At 39.8% G+C, this 22634-nt stretch overlaps 1 protein-coding gene across 3 annotated transcripts in view; it reads left to right on the top strand.

The window, feature by feature from the left end:
* Window positions 1-22634, top strand: part of pnpla6 (patatin-like phospholipase domain containing 6) — a 37511-nt gene that overhangs the window by 3885 nt on the left and 10992 nt on the right. For all 3 annotated transcript variants that reach the window (XM_015051454.1, XM_015051445.1, XM_015051439.1), the window contains exons 2-29: window positions 1377-1465; window positions 2858-2911; window positions 3137-3224; window positions 3331-3413; window positions 3768-3862; window positions 3948-4088; window positions 4187-4346; window positions 5599-5679; window positions 6000-6128; window positions 6550-6630; window positions 8174-8309; window positions 9211-9282; window positions 10024-10124; window positions 10320-10499; window positions 11813-11890; window positions 11980-12185; window positions 12380-12511; window positions 13650-13773; window positions 13866-13979; window positions 14852-14927; window positions 15038-15187; window positions 15307-15370; window positions 16542-16710; window positions 16790-16972; window positions 17062-17180; window positions 17903-18059; window positions 18206-18322; window positions 18989-19058. In XM_015051454.1, coding sequence (XP_014906940.1) covers window positions 1418-1465; window positions 2858-2911; window positions 3137-3224; window positions 3331-3413; window positions 3768-3862; window positions 3948-4088; window positions 4187-4346; window positions 5599-5679; window positions 6000-6128; window positions 6550-6630; window positions 8174-8309; window positions 9211-9282; window positions 10024-10124; window positions 10320-10499; window positions 11813-11890; window positions 11980-12185; window positions 12380-12511; window positions 13650-13773; window positions 13866-13979; window positions 14852-14927; window positions 15038-15187; window positions 15307-15370; window positions 16542-16710; window positions 16790-16972; window positions 17062-17180; window positions 17903-18059; window positions 18206-18322; window positions 18989-19058 — 3208 coding nt within the window. In that variant the 5' untranslated portion in view covers window positions 1377-1417. The remainder of the gene's footprint in view (window positions 1-1376; window positions 1466-2857; window positions 2912-3136; window positions 3225-3330; window positions 3414-3767; window positions 3863-3947; window positions 4089-4186; window positions 4347-5598; window positions 5680-5999; window positions 6129-6549; window positions 6631-8173; window positions 8310-9210; window positions 9283-10023; window positions 10125-10319; window positions 10500-11812; window positions 11891-11979; window positions 12186-12379; window positions 12512-13649; window positions 13774-13865; window positions 13980-14851; window positions 14928-15037; window positions 15188-15306; window positions 15371-16541; window positions 16711-16789; window positions 16973-17061; window positions 17181-17902; window positions 18060-18205; window positions 18323-18988; window positions 19059-22634) is intronic.

The raw sequence follows: 22634 nt of genomic DNA, 5'->3' as shown, positions 1-22634 counted from the left end.
GAGACAAACCTTTTTGGTTTCCACCTTTGAACTCTCCCACGGACGCCATTTTTGTGAACTTCAGCGTCCTTCTTATTTCCCTGAATGAATTGTCAGTGTGGTCTTGACGTAATTCTTTTAGATGGGCCACGCCTGGGAGGGTTCAAAGATGCTCCATGTTTTCTTCATGGGTAGATAATGGCTCTCACCGAGGGTGGTTGGAATCCTAAAGCCTTACAAATGGTTCAGTAACTCTTTCCAGTCCAATACATGTCAGCAATTTGGTTTCTTACCAGTTGTTGAATTTTTGGTCAGGACATGATGTGTTTGTTTTTGAAGCCTACTTAATGTTGCCAGACAAGGGATTTCTCTCAGAGGGTCTGGCAACATTTGCACCAGCGTGTAGCGAGTAAAATTGAACATTGTTTTGGGTAACCCCCCAAACACTCCTACCAAAAATAATTGCTTTTAAAGTGTCTTTATGTATGTCTAAGAGTGCTGTATGGGTGACAATTTTCATGAGGGAAAATCCTAATGCTAGCTTTGCTAGCTAGCTTGCTAGAAAAGCCACCAGGTAGCTTTGGGTGCTGCCTAGTGAGCTAACTATCTGACAGTTCTTTTTGTATTTCTTCAGCTTTTCTTTTCCCAACAGTAAATGTATTTGATCAGAAACGCTTAAATGTGAAAGGGTAAGATGGAAGTAATCTTCAGACACAAATGTTTTCTCACTGCTTTGTAATTGTGGTGTATAAATGAAGTAAAGGAAACGGAAACCCGCAGTTGCTTCATCTTTTATGAGAGCTCGAACAGGGAGGTAGTATTTGACCAGCTCTATGGGAGGAGGCTTTTGCATTAAATAGAGGAAGAAAAATATTTGCCTTAGGAGGTGTTGAGCTTGAAATGGGACTAATTTGTTAGTGAGATCAAGGTTTGGTTTGCGGGAAGAAAAAAAAAAGCAATAAATTACTCAGTTGCTAATATGCAATCTGGATTGCATCATATCTAGCAGATTTAGTGACTTTCCACATTCATTTCAAAGCACTCTGTTCCCTGCCATCAAAATAACCTCATCAGATTCTAACTCTTCAGGCTGACTCACTGGTAAGGCAAAAACAGACTGAAACACAAACAAAAAGGAAATCTGAAATGAAGAATTATGTTGAGCAAATTTCTTTAAAGTTTAATCCCTTACTAAAGGAGTGCCAGCTTATTGCGACAGTGAAGGTCGTTCCTCCTCCTTAGGAAGAGGACAGTAGTGTGAGGTACACAACCAAAACAGGTTCATTTGTTTTATGGCTCACCCAAACAATTGATTAGATCAACAACAAGGTCAGTAGGTCCTGTGCTGTAGCCCCTGCTGTGACGCATCGCTATGACATCCTCCTGTTTGTCTGCAGTGGCTGTTGATGGACCATCCCTATGAAAACACAAAGCTACAATGGGACAGAATACCTCAGAACAAGAGGACCAAGAAGAGCCCTTCTCGGTAGGTTTTGGACTAACGCACGTGTTTACAAGTCCAGATTGGTCAATGACGCGTATGTTAGTGAGGTGAGTTAGAAGAGACCTGTAGTTTTCTGAGGTGATTCAGCTGTGAGGCAGCAAACATGTCATGTGACCTGTCATGATCGGCAGCCTACCTAGTCCTACTCCCGCTTCTCCTGTGGCGCTGATTGAATGGCAAACTCACTGATGATATGATTGAGCAAATGATTGTTGTGCAAAGTCCTCTTGTTAAAAAGAGCTATGTAAATGCAAGCCATTTCCTTCTTTTTGTCTTTCTGCCACATTGCTTTTATATTTAAATTATACATGATACATGTCACATTAAAGCTGAGTTTTGGCAATAAGTTAATGTTTTTTGGTGTCTGGAAAATGAGTCGTTTCAAAAACTTCCAGAATGTAAATTGCCATCCAGAAACCACTTGCTGCTTCCTTGTTGGACGACCAGGAGGCTCCACTTCTGCTTTTCAAAGACGTACGGTTGTATAATTACACATCTTTGTGCAGCCATTCTCACGTGCGATTGTAAACATTGGGGGGCGTGGCCAGCAGCAGCTTATTTGAACTTAAAGTGACAGAGGCCCTAAAACGGCTCGTTCTGAAAGGAGCTCAAAACAGGCAGAACTGAGCAGACTAATATCTCATTATTTAAGAATTAATTTATGCAAAAAATGTAATGAACATGTTTTCTATCGACCTATACTAATCTGTTCATGGAAGCATAATAGGTCCCCTTTAATCTCACAAAACCTAGGTGGGTACTTCAGAGATCCAGAGCATGTTGCACCAGTTCCGTTGTACTTTTGTCCCATCCAGCCCATTTACTGCCAAATAGCCTCAAGCTTGCTACAAACGTATAGATAATCACAGATAACACTGATAAACGTCCACTGGCTCTCTGCCAGAACTCTACAGACCAATTACCCTCACTTTTAATCTTATGATGTTAAATCTTATGGTTGACCAAACGCACACAAAGCAAACAGTCTTATCTCAGATCTCTGCCCTCTCAACAGACATGCTTTTCTGCTTTTTTAAAACTTTTTATTGATTGCAGTTATTTTAATCAAGATCCTTTTAACCTTATATTGCCAGGAAACGGAAGAAAATCTCTATGTATTTAAATTATGTCCAGCAAATAACAAGAAAAGAAAGTAGATTGAGAAATATTGGATGCGATGCAACTTTTCCGCTTTGTGCCTGGCGTTGCTGCCTGCAGGGTGAATTCCTGATTCCTACATGCTTTCACAGCTCATTGAAAGAAAGACCGCCGCCGGGTCCACGTTTCGCGCAGCAACATTGTAATTTGAAACCATTAACTTGTCGGCTTATCACGTGCACTAGCATGCCTCTGCATTTCTCTTTTGTCTTTCAGGAGAGATTTGAAAACCTCAAGACGTTTGTGGAGGAAGAGCTACAGACGAGCATGGTGAGAACAGTTTCATTTCTGTCTTCTTTCAGCCGTTTTTACCACTGCAGCAGATTTTATTACCGTAGCTAAAAGTTTAGTCCATCACTGTCTGTGAATTTGAGCAGATTGAATGGAGAACCCAGTGCTCTCATTTTCCTTTTGCCACACACACACACACACACACACACACACACACACACACACACACACATACATGTATATTTTTCTGTTCTCTCTCTCCAGATGGTGGGAATAGTTATTGGCGCTGGTGTTGCCATAGTCCTCATCGCCATCCTCATCTTCTTCATCTTGCGGAGGATGCGGCTCCGAAGTCAGTAAACGCAGATTCCCTTTTCTCAGCCTGCGCTGAAACGTTGTCATGGAAACGGCACATTATACAGCTCTGGTTCATTTTGACGTTTACCTTTATTTCGCAGACATAGAGGTCCAGGAGGCACCGAAGTACCGCTTCCGCAAGAGAGACAAAGTCATGTTCTACGGACGAAAGATTATGCGGAAAGTGAGTGGCGGGCTGGAAATGTTTAGGTTTTTCGCATCTGGTGGCGTTCCGGCCACAAACATTCACCTACTTAATTCAGATTTCATGTGCTGGATTAATTCAACGCAGAAAATAGATGAGAAAACTGAGATGGATGTTTATTTGTAATTTTGTTGTGAAAATCATGCATCACTTTCATTCCACTGATATCTAAGTTACGGTAATCCATTTGGGTTTGTGGGTAAAACACGACAAAATATGTAAAAATTATAGACATGACCCTTTTGAAAAAAATCCTTCTTAAAGCAGAGACGGATGTTTTTGCAAAAACAAACATTAGCACTGGAACCCATACTCACATCCGTTTCCCCACAGGTTTCCCAGTCTACCTCTTCGCTGGTGGGGGCTTCCTCCTCTTCTTCTCGTCCACGCCTAAAGAAGAAGCAGAAAATGCTCAACATTGCCAAAAAGTAAAATGCTCTTCATAAAAATTGCCCTCCCTTCTCTATCCCTTCCCCATCTTTAATCTCTCTTCATGTCATGTTGCTCGTGCAGGATCCTGCGCTTCAAGAAGGAGGTGCCCATCCTGCAGGCGAAGGAGCCCCCTCCCTCGGTGCTGGAGGCAGATCTCACTGAATTTGACGTGGCCAACTCCCACCTCCCGTCCGAGGTGCTCTACATGCTCAAAAACGTCCGGTAGGTTCGCGCGACGAGGCGCTTTTCGCGTTTGTAGTCGCCCGCTCGTGTTCTCGTTCCCTTACCTTGGCCGCTTGTTGTCTTGTTGCTAACCGTAGGGTTTTGGGTCACTTTGAGAAGCCGCTCTTCCTGGAGCTGTGCAAGCACATGGTGTTTCTGCAGTTCCAGCAGGGGGAGCACATCTTCAGGCCAGGACAGCCTGACAGCAGCATCTACGTGGTTCAGGACGGGAAGCTAGAACTGTGCCTTACAGGGGTGGTGAGGCTGCAGTTCACATCGCTTAACTCTCCTTGTTTTTTTGCTGTCATTTATCTAAGCTTAGCACAAATTTAGAGTTGATTTAGCGCTGAGAAATTGTAATTTTATTTTATTGTTGAATAGGTTTGTCCAAATAATTAGTGTTTTGATCAATTCAACACTTATTTGCATATAAATCTGAAGATGGGGTTCATATGGGTTCTTGAAATCCTTGAAAATGCTTGAATTTCAATGTGTTTTCCAGATTTGGAACTTGCTTGGTTTCTGTATAAAGTCCATGCAAGTGCTTGATAGTCAAGCTGGACAGTTTTGTATTAAAGTTAATAATGTTTTCCAAAGCTTGGAAAACATTATTTGCATTTATCACCAGATATTTTCATACACCTAAAGAAAAGAGGCACATTTTTTTCTCACCAAGTGAAGTTAAATCAGACCTAACTTTTCTTGTTATAGGTCAGTGAGAACACTATGGGGAATTTTAGTTAAATTACAAGAATAAATTTATAATATCAGCATAAAAAAAGATGCAGTTTTACCAGGAAAACATCTTAAACATGTTACTGTAATGATAAAACAGCTTCAATAGTTATCAAGCCTGATCGTCTTCGTCCTGTGAGACAAAGCTCCAGGCTGATGGAAACTTCTGGTCATTTCAGATTTTACATTTCTTCTATTTCTTAATAAACACACCCACAGCTACACAGCCATATAGATCACTTTCTCATTAACTTTATGCAGTTTGTCTTGTAATCCATCTCAGGATTTTGTAGATCCATCTTGTCCCTGAACTCAGCTCGATGGTCTCAGCCTTAGTGGTGGAGAAGTTGAGATTTAACTGATTTTTGTGGAAAAATTTGCCTTCTACAGCTACGATAGGTTTAGGGTTATTTGTAAATGACTTTAGCTTTTCACCAATCTTTGGGAGTCAAAGCCATTACAGTTGCAGAGGATTAAATCCCGAGTATCTGCATTCTTAAAAAGTCTCAAATTTATGTATTTAAAATAAAGGCCTTAAAATGGCTTTGCAAGGTCTTAAAAAGTCTTAAATTTGAGTTGGTGAAACCGGCAGAGAACCTGAGTCCTCTTTCACTTATAGACATGCAAATTTATTAATAAAAAAAAAAAGAGATTGGTTTTATATTCAGCATATGTCCTGATAAAGACGTCTTTTCAAATGTAAATTGGTAAAAAAGAAATGATTAAATATCTTGTGATGCCCCCCCAACCTGAATGTCTCCTGTTTATCCTCCAGGATGGCAAAGAGAGTGTGGTCAAGGAGGTTTTTGCAGGAGACAGTGTTCACAGCCTCCTCAGCATTCTGGATGTCATCACAGTAGGTCACGTCGCACAATGCAAACACACATCTGCACACAAAGGCTCCCCCTGCCCCCCAAGTTCCAGAGAAACTTCTAATCATTACCCTTAAGTGAGATAAAGTACTTTTATAACATTGGTTGTATATTCCTGACGCCGCTGATGTTTAACTACTGACTCACAAAACATTCTTCCTCTATCATGAGTCACACAGACATGCTTGATTTCATTTCAATCCAAGTTTAGTTAGACTTTAGTGCTTGAATGATGTCGGCTGCAGTGACTCTGTTGAACGTTGTTGTCTGAATGGTTTAAGAAGGAAGCAACGTTTGTTCCCAGGGCCATCAGAAGCCTTACAAAACGGTGTCGGCTCGAGCTGCAGAGGTCACCACTGTTCTCCGTTTGCCCGTCGAGGCCTTCCTCACCATCTTTGAGAAGTATCCCGAGAGTCTGGTGCGCGTAGTTCAGGTGAGTTTAGTTGTTTATGTTCACTGCTGGATACTGAAGGAGATTTCAGCGAGTAGTAGATACGCTTCCTTTACCAGAGTGAAGCTGGCTCCCTCCCTCCACCTCCCTCAAATTAGACAAAATTAGTGTCAAAAGTTTGTGCAGCAAACATTTTTTTTTTGTTTGTGCCGCCATCATTTTAAAGATATTAAGAAACGCTTCCAGAGGTCATGAAAGGTCAGCCTGCCCCCCTCTTCTACCTTCTTCAAATCAGATGAAATTGGTGTCAATGAACTCGACGACGTTTGTGCAGCAACATTTTTTGTTTGTGCTTCTATGATTTAAAGATATTGATGTCTCGTTACGGAGCCTTGGGGTACTTTTCCCCCCCTGCTTGTTTCAAGGCGATGCATAAATAACTTTCCGTTTCCTTTCTGTTCAGATTATCATGGTGCGCCTCCAGAGGGTGACAGTCCTGGCCCTGCACAACTACCTGGGGCTGACCAACGAGCTGTTCAGCCATGTGAGTTATTGGAGGCACAAAACACACTCAGTGTAGTATCTGTTATTTTGTATCTACATCTAGGCCTGTCGCGGTAAACAATAAATCAATTAATCGCATGATAAATGAAAATTATCATTTTAATTTATCGGCGTTGTCGTTTATTCCTGCCTTTTTCTCTTTCTTTTGATGACTGTGATGGACCGAGCAGTTAAGGAACAGCCAGGCACCGGTTTAAAGTAAAAAATAGTTGTTTTTTATTTAACCCAAAACAAAACTTGGGTAAATAATAGAACCAATTTGCAGTCTCAGCTGGCTTGCTCCACCCCTTCTCCACCTTTCTGCTTTCCTAAAGGATTGGAGCAGCCAGCACTGAGGAAACTCAAAAACAAACAAAGGTTAAATCAAGCAAAACGCAACAATGTAAACTCAAATGTGTGCACTTATTCTAGAATACAATGTGATGTTTTGCCTTCTAAACAAAACCAGTTATTCTGTAAATTAAATCCTAGACGTAAAGAAACCAAAATATAAGTGGGGTGAACCTTTTTGTAGTGAAAGTGAATGTGAACCTGTTGCGTGTGGTGAAAATGAATGTTACCACATTTGTGTGGCTGTAACTACAGCCATCACAATGACACTGAATGAAAAATGTGTCATATGTTGTATTCCGTTTTTTATTCAGGTGCAGTTTTTGTTAACAGAGACTCGGAGTCCATTTTATTTTTGTTTTTCGTTGCTTTGTTTATTTTGTTTACCAGTTCCAGTGTTAATTTGAAAATAAAGTGTATTTATTTTTGGCAGGATGTCGCTTGCATTATTATGTCATTACCATTACATCAGCTTAAAATGGTCTTCGAACAATTTTATCATTTATCGCAATAAATTAATAAATTAAAATTTGTTATTGTGATGGGCCTATCTACATCTATTGGAGGTCATTATACTCACAGGTCACTTAAAAAAACAACAAACAAACAAACAAACAAAAACAAAATCTTACCAAGTATTTTTGGTATGGTTTCTATTGTAATATCTTAGTACATTTGAAATAAGACAAAATTAACAAGTAACTTTTCGGTAAAAGAACTTGTTTTAAGTCAATAATTCCTTAATATTGATGAAAAAAAGTACAAAAAGTGAATTAATCTACCATATTATAACTTATAGTAAGTCACAACTGGTATTTTTTCAGCAATATGAAGGAATTGTTGACTTAAAATAAGCACCTTTATCTTGCTAAAGTTACTTGTAATGTAAGTTAGTTTTCTTATTTCAAGTGAACTAAAATATTTGCTATATAATTTAGACCAAAAATACTTGGTAAGTTTTCATATAAACATTCTGTACATACTCTGCTTAGACTAGACATGTAATCATTTCTCCTCGCTTTCTGACATTAAATGAGACTAAGTGGATGCAGGAGAAATTTATAACTTCAGGTCTTTTCACTACACATGATGGAACCTACATGAAGCAGCCCGTATTCATTTCTTCTTTTGTTAGGCTCTGATTACAGATTTTATGCCTCATGCATGTTTTCCAACGTCCCGTGGTTTCACAGGAAATGCTTCCTTCCCGTCTCCCGCCGACGTCTCCTCACGCGCCGCGCACCAGCCCCATCCGCCACGGGAAGCGATTCGGCAGCCTGAGCATTTCAGAGGAGCACCGGGAAGCTGCCGTTAAAAGTGAAGCTTCAGGTAAGCTTAGCATAATGCCACCGTGCTGGGATCAGTGAGCAGCACAAACGGCAGCAGTTGGTAGAAAAAGAAGCAACTACTTAGAAAAACAAAATGCTCGTGTAGTTTAGGCATAATAAAAACGCTGTAGCTTACCTGTGTTGGGAATTTCTTTTCGAAACGTTAATTTCCGTTTTAACTATTGTTTTTCTCGTACTGTAACCGTAGAAAACCTGCCGCAGCAAACAGACATAAGGGAACTATTGACATGTAAAGATGAATGAATAAAATTAAAACAACTCCCAGTAGGAATCTGTTTATTATTGTGACAAAAATATATCTGATATTAAGAAAGAACTGACTACATCTGAATAAAACGCAGCTTCTTACCTGCTCCTGACTTGTTTCAGTCTGAAAAGCTTGAATAAGCATGTAATATGGTGGTATGGCTCATTTTCCAGGTCTGGAGAAGTTTGGGAAAAGACATTTGTGTTTCGATAGTTTTTTCCCTACACCATCGCCAAAATGTTGTGACCTTGTTTCCATCTTCCTTCCTCTTCTCCTTATGTCCTTCCTTATTAATTGTGCTCTTTCCTTTTCCCTTGTGATCTTCCTCCATATTTCCTTGTGCCATTAGTTTTTCTTTTTGCAGACTTTCTTCCTTTTGCCTTGTTTCTTCTTTCCTTTTCCTTCCTCCTTCCTTATTTTTTCCTTCCTTGTCTTTCTTTTCTTTCTTTCTGTATTCATTTATCCCATGTTCCAAAACTTGGCCACTATATTTACCTGCCATAAAATCACTGGAAATCTTTTTGTTTTGCACTTATAAATGGATTGAAAGGACTGGAAACGCGTTGTAAAAAATGTCTGCAAAAGTTATTTCCTGTTGTTTTCTGTTGTTTTCATGCATTTTGTTTAATCACAGGGGCGGACCAAGGAAAAGAAGGAGGTCCCCCAAATCTCAGCAGGACCATTTCCATGCCAGTGGACATCTCTGGTGAGAGACTTTTGGTCCTTATTTAACAGTTTTCCAGCTTCACCAATAACAAGTTAGAATTGTTATTTACTTTTGCAGTTTTGTAGTTGAACTATTAACAGGTCTGGTTGTTTATTTCCAGTCTGCATGTTGGAAATGTAGCCCAGCTGAGAAAAATTAAAGATTAAAGATGTCTCTGTGTAACCATGGAAACATTAGGTCTGCTTTGCTTAGTGGTGTGGTATGTTTAACCAATCACTGGGCCTTTTTCATCACATGTATTTAAGCCCTAAAATCATTTTAAACTTACCCTTTCTGGACTTTATAAGATAAACTGATTGGTGCTTAAAAGACAATATTTTCAATCCAGATCGCTTTTTCTGAACCGTTCCAACTGCAGTTCTCTCACTCGGTCATTAGGAAGTAATGACTTGTTGGTTTATGGTTTTATGGCCAAACAGATGGTGAGATATGAAAATCAGCAGAGCGAAAAGCTCAGCTTGGCAGAATGAAACGAGACGACTCTGTGATGTGCTTTTTGAAGTTATGACGCATCACAATAATCTTCATTTGTTCGCAGCAGATGTTGTGCTGGACAAATCATCAAGAAAAGCAAGCGTTGATGCTTTCACTTGGATGAAAACTCTTTTTCTTATACGTGTGTTTGTGTGCAGAAATGACTGCATTGTTTTTCTTTTGCTTTTTTTTTTAAAACCAACATTAAACCAGTTTTCTCTTTTTTGTTGTTTGTTTTTTGTGCAGGTATTCAGAAAAGTGTGAAGTCAGATTTTGACATGGCGTTCGAACGAGGACGGATTTCTGTATCTGCAGAAGACGGCAACACACCTCCAACCTTCAGTCGGGTTGGTGCACAACTCAAAAAACCCCATAAGCTCACTTCTGGCTTTCCTCGCTTGAGGAAAAGTGTTTTGAGTTTCAGTTGACAACAAAACCTGAAGCCACTTTTAACTTGTGGTAGCGAGGAAGCAAAGCGACTCATCCAAATGAAGCGTTTATACAAAAGGTTCCATTTTAAAACCATTGGGTTTTCTTTGCAGTCCGTTTCCCACGAACAGCGTGAGAGGAAAGTGACGGTGGATGAAGTTCCATCAGGGATCTATTTGTATCCTGAGGAGGAATCGGGCGTGGACAACATCTTCACACCGTCGTCCAGTCGGTGCAACGCTTCGCTCTTTGAGGAAGCTCAAAAAGAAATTCTCAAAATCATGCAAATAGAGGTATGGTTTAACTTTTCATGCAGTCACAAAACACTATTTCTTTTTTCTAGAAGTGGCACCACATTTCAAAAAGTTGTTGTTGGAATGTCCAAACCAAAACCAGATCCGCCCTGGTATATTTCATCCTCAGTTTTATAAGTAGCACGTGAGCGTCTTTCTTTATCTGCAGAAAGTAAATGTGTACTTAATTCAGGATGCACGTGCATCCTTAAAAAGTCTTAAGTTCATTTATCTAAAATTAAGACCTTAAATTGTCTTGAATCCATTCAAGAAAGTGTAAGTAGGCCTTAAATATGTTAATAAAGTCTTAAAGAGATCGAGGCTATTTGATCTCATATACTCTACGTAGGTTTTTTTATCGCTGGACTTTTCTATCAGGTAAAAGCTTGAGTTGTGTGCAGATGTTTTCACTCGCTGCCTTCTACGACTTGATACAGTTAAGCTAACTAGCTTTCTCACACTATGCCATGTGAGAAGAGGCACAAAAAAATACCCAGAAATTTCTCAGTTTTGTTTCCCTGCGTTTCTTCTGCACAGCTCTGTTGTGTTATAAGTCTTAAGTTTTATTCATCAAGGTCTTAAAAAGTTTGAGTTGGTGAAACATTCATAAACCCAGTAATTACTCACTGCTTTAGCATCATATCTTCATTTAAATAATACAATAATTGCCTCTTGTGCTGTCGCATATTGTTGCTTGTCTGACTGAATTCAAAGTCCAAATAATTAGAAGCTGTAAAATTCATTTATCAAACAACTTGATGGGCCCTGGCTGTACTGAATCACTCTGAACTATGGAAACCCAATGTGTGCTTTGGTGACAAAAAAATTAAATAAAATCTGATTTTCCTGAAATTAAATATTCAAAAACAAAAAAATTGGATCAATGGATAAAACTGATTTATCTGCCATCCCTAACATTTGCATATGATGTGTAAATGCTTTTATTTTGAAATGTTAGGACTGAAACAGGGCCTTCTTACTTTGCCTTTGTACTTTCTTCTTTTTGTGGGTGTAATTTCTTTTGACATTCAACCCAGACCACTTACTAACCTTTTCTATGCAGAGACTAGTTTTTTTACTGTCACATTGTCTAAATTGTTGTTTCCAACCAACGCACTGATTAAAATGTTCGCTTGGATCCAAAAATAAAACATTTTTTTTGTGTGTGTGTGTGTGTGGTCATTCATGTATCTGAATAATGCGGCTGCAGTCAGACTCCCATGTGAAGCGTCTCCACAGTGTCATGCTCTCACATTTCGTTTGACTTTATTCTCCTCCATCTTTGTCTTGACAGCATGTCTCCTCTCTTTTAGGATCCAGCTTTGTTAAGCGGGAAAGCGACTTTGCACTACGCAAAAGCCGGAGCCGTTTTAGCGAGACAGGGAGACCAGGTAACTACTCCACCGGACGCTGATCGTAAAGGCCGTGTGTGTGTGGCAACGGGCGCGAAAACAATTTATTTCTGTTCGTCGTCCCGCAGGATGTGAGTCTGCACTTCGTCCTGTCTGGTTGCCTGCATGTTTACCAGCGAATGATCGACAAACAGGAGGCCGTCTGCTTGTTTGTGACCCACCCAGGAGAGATGGTAGGCCAGCTCGCGGTGCTCACCGGAGAGCCCCTTATCTTTTCCATTAAGGCTGTCCGAGACTGTACTTACCTGAAGATCTCAAAGTCAGATTTCTATGAGTGAGTCTTTTCCTCTTTTCTGTGGCCAAAGATTGCATAATTGAAAAGATGCTAGTTATGAGCTCGGTTTAGAACCATCAGCATGTTTTCCTCTGAATTAATCTGTTTAACCGAATCAAACTGTCTTTTTGTCATTGCCGTTCACTATTGCCCTTCGTTCAATCAGTACTCCTCCTCGTTTCTGCCCCCTGCAGGATTATGAAGGAACAGCCCAATGTGGTGCTGAGTGTGGCCCACACTGTGGCCATTCGAATGTCGGCTTTCGTCAGGCAGATGGACTTTGCGATCGACTGGATGGCCGTTGAAGCGGGCAGAGCCCTCTACAGGTTCGTCCAGGTTTTCCCTCACACTGACATATTTACATTTATTTGCAATAAAGGAAAATATTACATAAACGAATTTTGCTTGCTGTTCTCACACAGTTCAGCTGCATGTCTGTACAATCTTTACTGATGGATGATGCATCTTAGTAAACCAGAATGAAAGCTTCCATTTTTTTAAGTAAAAGTGGAATTTGGACAACTTTGTTACAATATGAAGGGATATATTTAGTTTCTATCACTTATTTAAAGCTAATTAAAAACTTTCCAATTCAGTTTCTCAGGGAGTTTCCATATTATCTCTCTTTAAATATTGAGACAAATTAAAAGAACAAAAGTATTTATTTATTTTTTTGGAACAGAAATCTTTAATCCATGTTGTGATCTACAGAACTGACTTGAAAGTTGTCCAGCAGACGGTCACTATTGCATTAGTTTGAAATTTCCCGTTGTTTCTACTGCACTTTTTCCGCCCACTAAACTTTCCATTATTATGGTTAGAAACAGAATTTAATAAACTTCTTGTGTGGCTTACTTACACGTGATTATTTAAAATGATTTTGGGGTTTTCATTAGATGTAAGCTGTTAGCATGAGCTTCCACTTTAGCTTCATCAATCCTCTGGATGTGTCTCCAAAAATGAAGATCTTTGTCCCTGTGTGCATTTTTGAACTTCAGTTTGGCTTTTTTGTGTTTCTTCTCGAGTACCGGCTTCCTCCTCACTGGGTGTCCTGTCAGCCAATGTCAGCACAGAACATCTTTCACTGTGAATAATCTGTCTTACCAGAATCAATTTGCACATTTCAGACAAAAACCAATTCATTTCTGGGACACAGAACCCGTCTACTTAGCAAAATCATGTTTGTAATTCTAAGTGATGATAAAACAAGAGAAGTTTGGTCTTTGAATTTGGTGTAAAACTTCCGGTTCCAGCTGTATGTGCTTCACAAAGAGAACATCAAATCCATCACTATGTGAAATGAATCCATATCGAATGAATTAAATAAATGTTTCAATCATATTCAGATTTATTGAGACGCATCAGTATTGGGGCTCTTTTAGTGTTTCACTAGTGAAAACGTCTCAAAACGCATCTGCACGTTTCGCATCGTTTGCGATGATGATGGCGGCTGTTTAACTGCAGACAAGACGACCAGTCGGACTGCACCTACATCATCCTGAACGGACGTCTGCGATCGGTCATCCGGAAGGCGAACGGCAAGAAGGAGTTGGTGGGGGAATACGGCAGAGGAGACCTCATTGGTGTCGTAAGCATACTTGGTTTCCTCTTCTCTTGAGCAGGCGCTCGACTCTTGAGTCAAACTCTGGGTTTTGGAGCAGGATGTTGTTTGTCCTCCAGGTGGAGGCGCTGACCAAGCAGCCCAGAGCCACCACCGTGCACGCCGTGAGGGACACGGAGCTGGTCAAGCTGCCAGAGGGAACGCTCAACAACATCAAGAGACGATACCCGCAGGTGAAACGAGCGCGTCATTTAGAACGCCGTGATCTCCGCAGCATTCACACACACTTCTGAAGCGTTTAACTAGATAAGTATACTAAAAAAAAAAAAAAAAGGAAAACAAGCAGGTTTCAGTCTTCTTTTGCTTGTGTTGTTTGAAAGATTAAAAAAATAGGAAGAATTTGTTATAAACGAGGCACTTTTCACATCCATTTTTACTGAAGTGGCATCTTCAGTCTTTGACTTGCAGCGTCACAATTTGAATTTTCGTCAAATTCATTGATTGCTTTGCTTGTTCAGAATCCACAAATGCATACATTAAAAAAAAAAACAAAAACAAACAAAAAAAAAAAACAGGATAAAACCCAAAACTTTTGTGTTCTAGAACTTGTTGTTTCAGAGTTTTGAAATGAACTTGTAGTTCTTAAATAATTGGGAAACCATAATTAATTAATAACATTTATATATAATTTACTTATTTTATAATTCAGTATCAGTTTTGAGAGCTCTACTTGTTTTCCTCTGTTGCTCAGCAGACGGGGCGATTGGTCTGCAGCTGTTGCTATGAAAGTTACCAGAGGTTTTGGGTCTGGTAACCCAAAACCTCTAAGGAGAGTTTCTCTTCTCTCCTTATAGTCTGTGGCACAGAAAACATAAAAAAAAAAAAAAAAATCATATTTACACCATATGTGATGAATCTGTATAAAACACTTCCACATTTTATTACATATGTGTACTTTTTGAGTTGCACATCATTTCTATTTTTATTTCTCTGCATTTTTATGTTATCACATGTATAAATACTTTATTAATTTATTAAATTTTGTAATTTTATGGCTGCTCTTCTGGTTCACGTTTGTTGTTTTATTTTTTGTCTTTTTTCTTAGGTTGTGACGAGGTTGATCCACTTGTTGGGACAGAAGATTCTGGGGAACCTGCAGCAGGGTCGGGGGCCGTTCCCAGGTCAGAGGGTGACTTCACACACCTCCCTGTCTCTCTCTCTCTCTCTCTCTCTCTCTCTCTCTCTCTCTCTCTCTCTCTCTCTCTCTCACTCTTTGCTCCCTGCTCAACAGGTTCGGCGCTGAATTTGCCAAGTATGACGAAAAGTGCGGATGTCACCAACCCCACTAGTAACCTCTCCACTGTGGCTGTGCTTCCTGTGGGTGACGAAGTGCCAATAAGCGCCTTTAACTTGGAGCTCAGCCACGCCCTCAGTGCCATCGGTAAATGCTCCCCCCACCCCCCTTCACTTTCTGGACATTTTTTCTCCATTTCTTTATCTCATTCTCTTTATCTTGTTTTGGTTTATTTATTTGACCTTGTCCCCGTTTGACACGCGAAGGCCCCACTCTGCTTCTCACCAGTGACATCATCAGGGAGCGGCTGGGAGCGTCTGCTCTGGACAGGTCAGTCTAGTGCTCAGGGAAACGTTTCCCTTTTCCAGCATTTGTTTTCTTTTTCTTACGAATTACAAACACATTTTCCAGAAAAATCGAAAACATTTCTAAAATTGAGCACATTCTCAAATCCTTTTTGTATATTAATTTGTTTGAAGTTTATCCAGAGATCCTTTGCTGTGTGGAAAAGTAATACATTTATTTTCCATCTTTTCCAGGCCTGGTAAAGTTTGGAAAATGGAAACTAGAGTGTGAATTTAATTTGCTTTGTTTAATTTCTTCAGATTTGATTTGATGCCTCATTGTCTAAATCAAACTTCAGTCATTTTGCCTTCGGCTCACAGACGAAAACAATTGAGCCGCAATTTCTCTCTCTACATATAATTTGCAGTTTTTAAAGAAACACTATTTTATTGCTATTTATAAGTTTTAAAGTACAAAAAAAAAAATTTTTGAAAAATGAGAAGATGAAAACATTTTATTCCATAGGATAATATTTGTGGAATTTTTTAATCACGTTTTTCAAATAAGAAACATCTAAACATATATTAGTTGTACTTTTTGGTCATTCGGTTTTGAAAATGTTATGCAATTAACTCCATTAAGAAAAAAAAAACCTTTTCTTTTATATCCACGTTTAAAAACTCAACAGTGGACTCGCGGGTACCAGCTGTGACTAACCAGCCTAGTAAAACTAAATTCTGAAAACTTGAGAGCCACTTTTTTAAAAGGAAAAAGGTTACAGCTGTGCATATTAAAAGCTCAAACATAAAACATTGTTTATTTGTTACATTTTGTTCCATTTCTCTCAAATTTAGATTATTACAGAACCACAAATGAGCGTGAGTATTTGCATATTCAGACTGTTTGCAAATGTTTTTGTGTACCGTAACTCCAAACACAACAAATGCTAACATATTCAGGAGAAAATGCAGCTTGGGAACTTGAAAGCACCTCAGAGCAATGCTTAATGACAGGCTTTCACAGCAGCCAATCCAGGTGCCCCATTCGTTTTCCTTGATGCTGATTAGCTGTACCTGCAAGAGCTAAAATAAGGAAGACTGTAGATGTTAGCTATTCAGAGTATCTTCCAGAGTGGCTGTTAATCGCCACTCTGGAAGATCCACGGAGAACTGTTGCTGGAATAAAACGCCGTTCCTCATCTCCCCGTTGATTTCAGCATCTACGAGTACCGTCTTTCTGGCTGGCTGGCCCAGCAGGAGGACATCAATCGAATCGTCCTGTACCAGACGGACAGCAGCATGACGCCGTGGACGCAGCGCTGCATCCGGCAGGCTGACTGCATCCTGATAGTGGGCGTGGGGGATCAGGAGCCCGCTCTGGGGGAGGTGCGTGTCCGCCAGCAGAGCACTGTGAGGGTGATAACTGCACCGTAACGCTAATCTCCTCTTGTCGTCGTCCCTAAAGTTGGAGCAGATGCTGGAAAACACGGCCGTCCGCGCGCTGAAGAAGCTCATCCTGCTGCACAGAGAAGACGGACCCGGTCCGTCCAGAACCGTGGAGTGGCTCAACATGCGTAGCTGGTGCTCAGGTCATCTCCACCTGAAGTGTCCCCGCCGGGTCTTCTCCAGACGCAGCCCCACTAAACTGGTACATTTCTGTACAATTAAAAAAAAAAAAAGTCTTCTGAATTAAAGAGCTAATTTTCATGCATTGCCGTTTGTATTTTGTCTCCACAGAGGGAAGTTTATGAGAAGGTGTTTCAGAAAACGGCGGACAGACACAGCGATTTCTCTCGGCTGGCCCGAGTTCTCACTGGAAACAGCATCGCGCTCGTGCTGGGTGGAGGCGGAGCCAGGTGAGTCTGAGCCCAAAGTAGTTGGTTTAAGTAGCTGACTAGCTAACCAGCTGCTAATATATATTTGCTAGCTAGCTAGCTTTCGCACTCTCCTCATAGTGACGCATCACTCTGGTTTTATATTATTTTATTATTATTTCTTTTATTATTTTTCCGGTTACACGAAGCATCAAACCATACCAAATGCTTTGTCCACTTAGTCAGCCAGAGTTATTGCCCGCGGCCGCGTGGAGATCTGAGAGATTCGTCCCTTAAAACTTGAGCAACCAAAACATTTTCTGTGACTCTTTTTAAAAACGCAGCAGACACTAAATGGAAAAGCTACGAAAGCCACATTAGCACCATAGAATTCAATCTCCTGTTTGTTGAGCATCTCTGTGCAGTGCAGCAGATTTAACTCATGCAGGGCCGGTCCAAGGCTGTATGGGGCCTGGAGCAGAATTTGACTTGCGGGCCCCTTTTGCTGCTAAAAACATCTAACAGCTTCTGGGTTAGATTTAGTAAAATCTGGGAGAGGGGGAGTAGTTTAATTGGCCAACCTAAAAACAATCAGTTATAATTGCAGTTTACTAATTTGTATTTGTAAACAAACAGAGCTCAAACTCAAAGATTAAACTCACAGAATCAGCATTTTTAGTGCATATCTAATTAATCAACGATTATTTTGTGCAACTAATGTGAAAGTTCACTTCATCATACATCCTGTGCATTTTGTCCTGCAGAGGCTGCTCACATGTGGGGGTGATTAAAGCCATGGAAGAAGCCGGGATTCCCATCGACATCGTGGGCGGCACGTCCATCGGCTCGTTCATCGGAGCGCTGTATGCCGAGGAAAGGACCGCCGTTCGGACCAAACAGAGAGCCAGAGAATGGTCCAAGGTTCAGTGCAATCCGTTGCTATGTCCATTCTTGTTCCATTTTCTCATACGTAGTGGCTAGTTTACATCTAACACGTCACCAAGAAGCACTAATGTATCAGAGCGATGGAACAGAAGTTGATGTGTCTTTGCTTTTTGGTTTAACAGTCGATGAATTCAGTATTTAAAACAGTCCTGGACCTCACCTATCCCATCACCTCCATGTTCTCCGGTTCGGCCTTCAACACCAGCATCTATAATGTGTTTGAGGACAAGCAAATTGAGGTAAGAGATGTTTTTTTTTATTTTTTTTTTTTTATTCTCTAGCAAGATTTTTCATATGCAGTCGTTTCTGATAGATTTCACCTTTGCTGGGTTTGTATTGGTGCTTGAAATCCTTAGAAATGCTTGAATTTCATTTAGCTGTTCTCAAGGTTTAGAAGGTTCTTGATTTCTGTATAAAGTCCTTGAAACTGTGTGGTTTTGGAATAAAGTGCAATGTATCATTTGATTGAAAGCCTAAATTTATTTACAGTTGAAATCAGATATTTAAAGATAATAAAAAGAGACTTTCACTCTGTCTGAAGTTAAATCAGATTAAATTTCTCTTGTTTTAGGTCAGTTGCAATTAGCAAATATATTCCTATTTGCTAAATGCCAGAGAATTTAGCAAGAGCATGTTTTTTAGGTCAGGCATGTACGTTATGTGTAATAGTGACATTTAATAGCAGTAATAAATGATATAAAACAGTGTGTTGAAACTGTCTTCTTTAATTCATTTGTGCTGTTTTTATCTCTAAAGTGGTCCAGGGAAAGTTTGAAAACTAACCATGAAAAAGCTTGAAAAGTGCTTAAATTTTACTGTAGGAGAAAAGTCCAAACCTTCATTCTGCTAATAGAACAATATTGAAAAATATGGCAGCAGTTAAAGACCCTGTCTTTAACCTTCAGGACCTGTGGCTCCCATACTTCAACGTCACCACGGACATCACGGCGTCAGCCATGCGCGTCCATCAGGACGGTGAGTCGCAGCCGAGCTGAGTTGAGCACGTTACAGAACCAATGCAATGGCATGTCAACCATCAAAAACTACTCCGGAAAAGTTTTGTATCTGCTGGTGTTAAATGTAAAAATAATAACCGTTTGAATAACCTGGAGCACAAAACGGACAAAAACCCGACTTTTGGACCGATTGGGCTTAATGATGGCAGAGATTTGCTTTCTGATTTGTACTAAAGACTGAAGCTGCTGTTTTCATAACCTCCACCAAGGCCAAACACCTGCAGTAGAAATCACACCAATAAGAGTTCACTGGTTTTCAAGAAGAATGTTTTAAAAACTTTATCAAAGCGTAAAATATTAGAAACGAATGTGACGGTAGCTTCTGAAAGGTCCATTGGAGATCTAACTGTTCAGCAGAGGTCACATCAGGCCAGAAGGTCAACGTTTTGACCATCCTCCAGGTAGGTTAGCAGGAACGTTTGAAGATCAGTGTTAGGGACGAGTTGATGCCAGGAAGCTGCAGCAGCCAGCGCAGTCTCTCTTTCACTGACAATAATTTAGTTATTAGAGAGAGAGATTCACAAAACAATGTTCACAGCCTTATGATGCATGAAGACAGGCTGGGACTAAAAGTGAAAAGAAGTCACTTGAAATGAGACTGCGTGGCTCTCTAGTTGTGAGGATGACATGAAGTTAGGCTGGGCGATATGGTTTCAAAATAAAATATATATATTTTTAATACTAGATCCATTTTCTAATTTTAAGAATTTTTTTTCCCCCCATCATTTTCTTTTCTGAAAAAGGAATTACAAATGACAGGAACTATTTTCAAAGAGTGGCTTTTGTTTCAGCTATTCCTTCTGTGAGCTGAGAGGACATAGTCACAACATTAGCAGAATAAAGACAAATGTATTTTGTTTTCCTCATGAGGAAAAATCTTGGATATCCATCCATCCATCCATCCATCCATCCATCCATCCATCCATCCATCCATTCATTCATTCATTCATTCATTTTCTTTACACCCTTGTCCCTTAGTGGGGTCTGGAGGGGTGCTGGTAAATCTTGGATATATTTTTGTTATTTTTTCTGTTGGAGTTCTCATAAAATTACTACTTCATTCTCCTGATATCACGACTTTATTCTGGTAATGTTAAGACTTTATTTTCATATTATTTCAACCTTTTTCTCACATTAAATCATACTGTTAGAAATAAAGTTTGTAGCGTTATGACTTGATTTTATTTTTTTATTTATTTTTTTAATCTGAGCCTGATCCTTACTTTTTGTCGTAATGAATTCAAAGTCGGAATAAATGGAAGCTGTGAAACTCGCTCGTTAAGCATGCTGACATCACTCTGAACCATGGAAACCCACAGAGCAAAATGGGGGGGTGGGGATCCAGATTATTCCAAAAGTTTAATCTTCAAAAACCAAAAATTTTATAAAATCGATTTATCGCCCAGCTCTAGAAACTCCAAAATGCATCTTCCTTAAAAGATCATGATTAGCACTGTAATATTGATTAATCGTTGGCCATTAACCAGTCTTCTCTCTCCATTTTCTTATTAATTCGTTTTCTAAACTGCGATTCACCTCAGAGAACCTGAGGCACTTCGTCTCCAACCCTGACTTCCAAAGACTCGTCAGGTCTTGTTCAGGTTTCTCGTTAGCGTTTGGATGAAGTGGAGGTGGTGGACCTTAAATGTTCTCTCCATCAGACAATTTAACGGCAGACATCAAAGTCCAAAACGACTTTAATTCACATGTTCAACTGTTTGCGACTCTGCACGAATAATCCTCTAATTGTGTTTGAATTAGCTTCAACCGAAGAGTTAACCAGTTGTGTGCTGCGTTTTCTGAATGTGTAAAATCAAATCCAGCGCTCTTGACTTCCAGTTAACGTAACGCTAAGCTATCTTTTGCAGCGTGGTGCGTCACATTGACATCTTGCTGCTTTAATTGCATTGTAGCTGCTGGTTTTATGGAGCTTTAGCGCTGTATTTGATGTCCTGCAGGAATGCTGCTGATGTTTGCACCTTGGCATGTGTGTGGACTAACTGCTGAAGCAAAGCCTTTTCCTCTGTCATTGCTCCCGTTATGTGCTTCATCTAGACTCTTTCTTCATCTTCTTTTCTCACTTCCTCTACACGTCCCTTCTTTTCATTAAATGCTAACTTTTTTTAAATTTATTTTAGTGTAAATATGCCTCACTCTGATAGCCTTTTAAAGCTTCTGCCCTAGATATAACCTGTGTAGATGTTGATCCTAAATCAGAAAAGTCCCCTGTTACGTCGGTGTCAACATGTAGGATCCAGAACACATCGCTTCTTAAATCGTTTCCATTACCCCCCCCAGTAACGTACTACGTTGTTTCTGTCCTATATTCACCTTCATTCTTTGCTTCCTGTAGTTTTTATTTGGTACCATTTCAGTACTCCAGGTTTGGGAAGGAAAAACTTACTGGGCAGCCATTTCAATGGCTGTCACATAGAAAGCAACTTGCTTTTTTTTCTTTGGCCGTATCCCGACATCGAAGCTACAGAGATGGCACAAATGTTACTAATTTCCCCATTAATCTCCTTTTTATGGAAAAATAATTACATCTCCAGTAGTTTAAAACAAACTGATGGTCTCCTTACTCACTCTTTCTCTTCCTTTTCCTCTCTCTTGCCGTTGTCTGAGTGGTTCTCCCCATGTCACCCGTTTGATCCAGTCTCCTAACAACACTAATGCTATGTTAAGCTCAATTTTAAAGCGCCAATCATTCAGAAGCTGACGTTCTAAACCAGTTTTGTTGAGTAATTCTCAATCGTCAACCATTAAGTTTGACTGATACTAATCCAATCAAGCTTTTCTTTGTTTGTAGTTTATTATTCAGTATTTGTCTGCCTATTTTTGGAGTCTTTAAAACAAATCTGGCTGCATTTGAAAATGTACAACTACAACAAGTTTGAATTAAAAATTTATATTTCTGCACATAAATGCTATACTTCGCTTCAAAACTTACCAGGCTTTCTTGAGGACTTTACGAGTGATCTCGACACAGTGGTTTCCCAAGTATGGCAAGCCTTTAGTATCAAAAATCAAATATTAACATGTTGTAAATGGGGTGATGCGCCGTTTTTGCGTGAAACATGTTGTGAATCTAAACATTTGGTGGTGTAAATAAAGCACGATCACGTAAAAAAATGCACAGTGGCTTAAATAATGTGCAGTATACATATTTTGTCACATTTCATACATGTTTTATCATCCAGAGGATGTTTTATTTGTGCTCAGTCACTAGATTTAGGGGCATTTTACCCACCAGAAAAAAACGGCACATCCCACTATTTATGGTTCAGAACAACATATTTTAAGTCTGCTTTTTGATACTAATAGTTTGCCATATTCGCGTTTCCATCCTCACGAAAACATTTTTTCTAATATAGGTTGTCAGTCTCACCTGCGTCCACAAAGAACCATTAAAAAAAAAAAAAGCATTTAGACACACGAAAACTCAAGGAACGGCCCAAAACACAATTGTTTTTACTTCTCCAGACCTATAAGTGGCACTAAACACGAAGTATGGGACATAAGGCTTCCACATGAG

Source organism: Poecilia latipinna, unplaced genomic scaffold, assembly GCF_001443285.1.
Source record: "Poecilia latipinna isolate Pla-1442-1.1 unplaced genomic scaffold, P_latipinna-1.0 Scaffold51, whole genome shotgun sequence".
NCBI lineage: Eukaryota > Metazoa > Chordata > Actinopteri > Cyprinodontiformes > Poeciliidae > Poecilia > Poecilia latipinna.
Note: the sequence above shows the minus strand (reverse complement) of the source record. Positions and strands in the feature narration are given on the sequence as shown.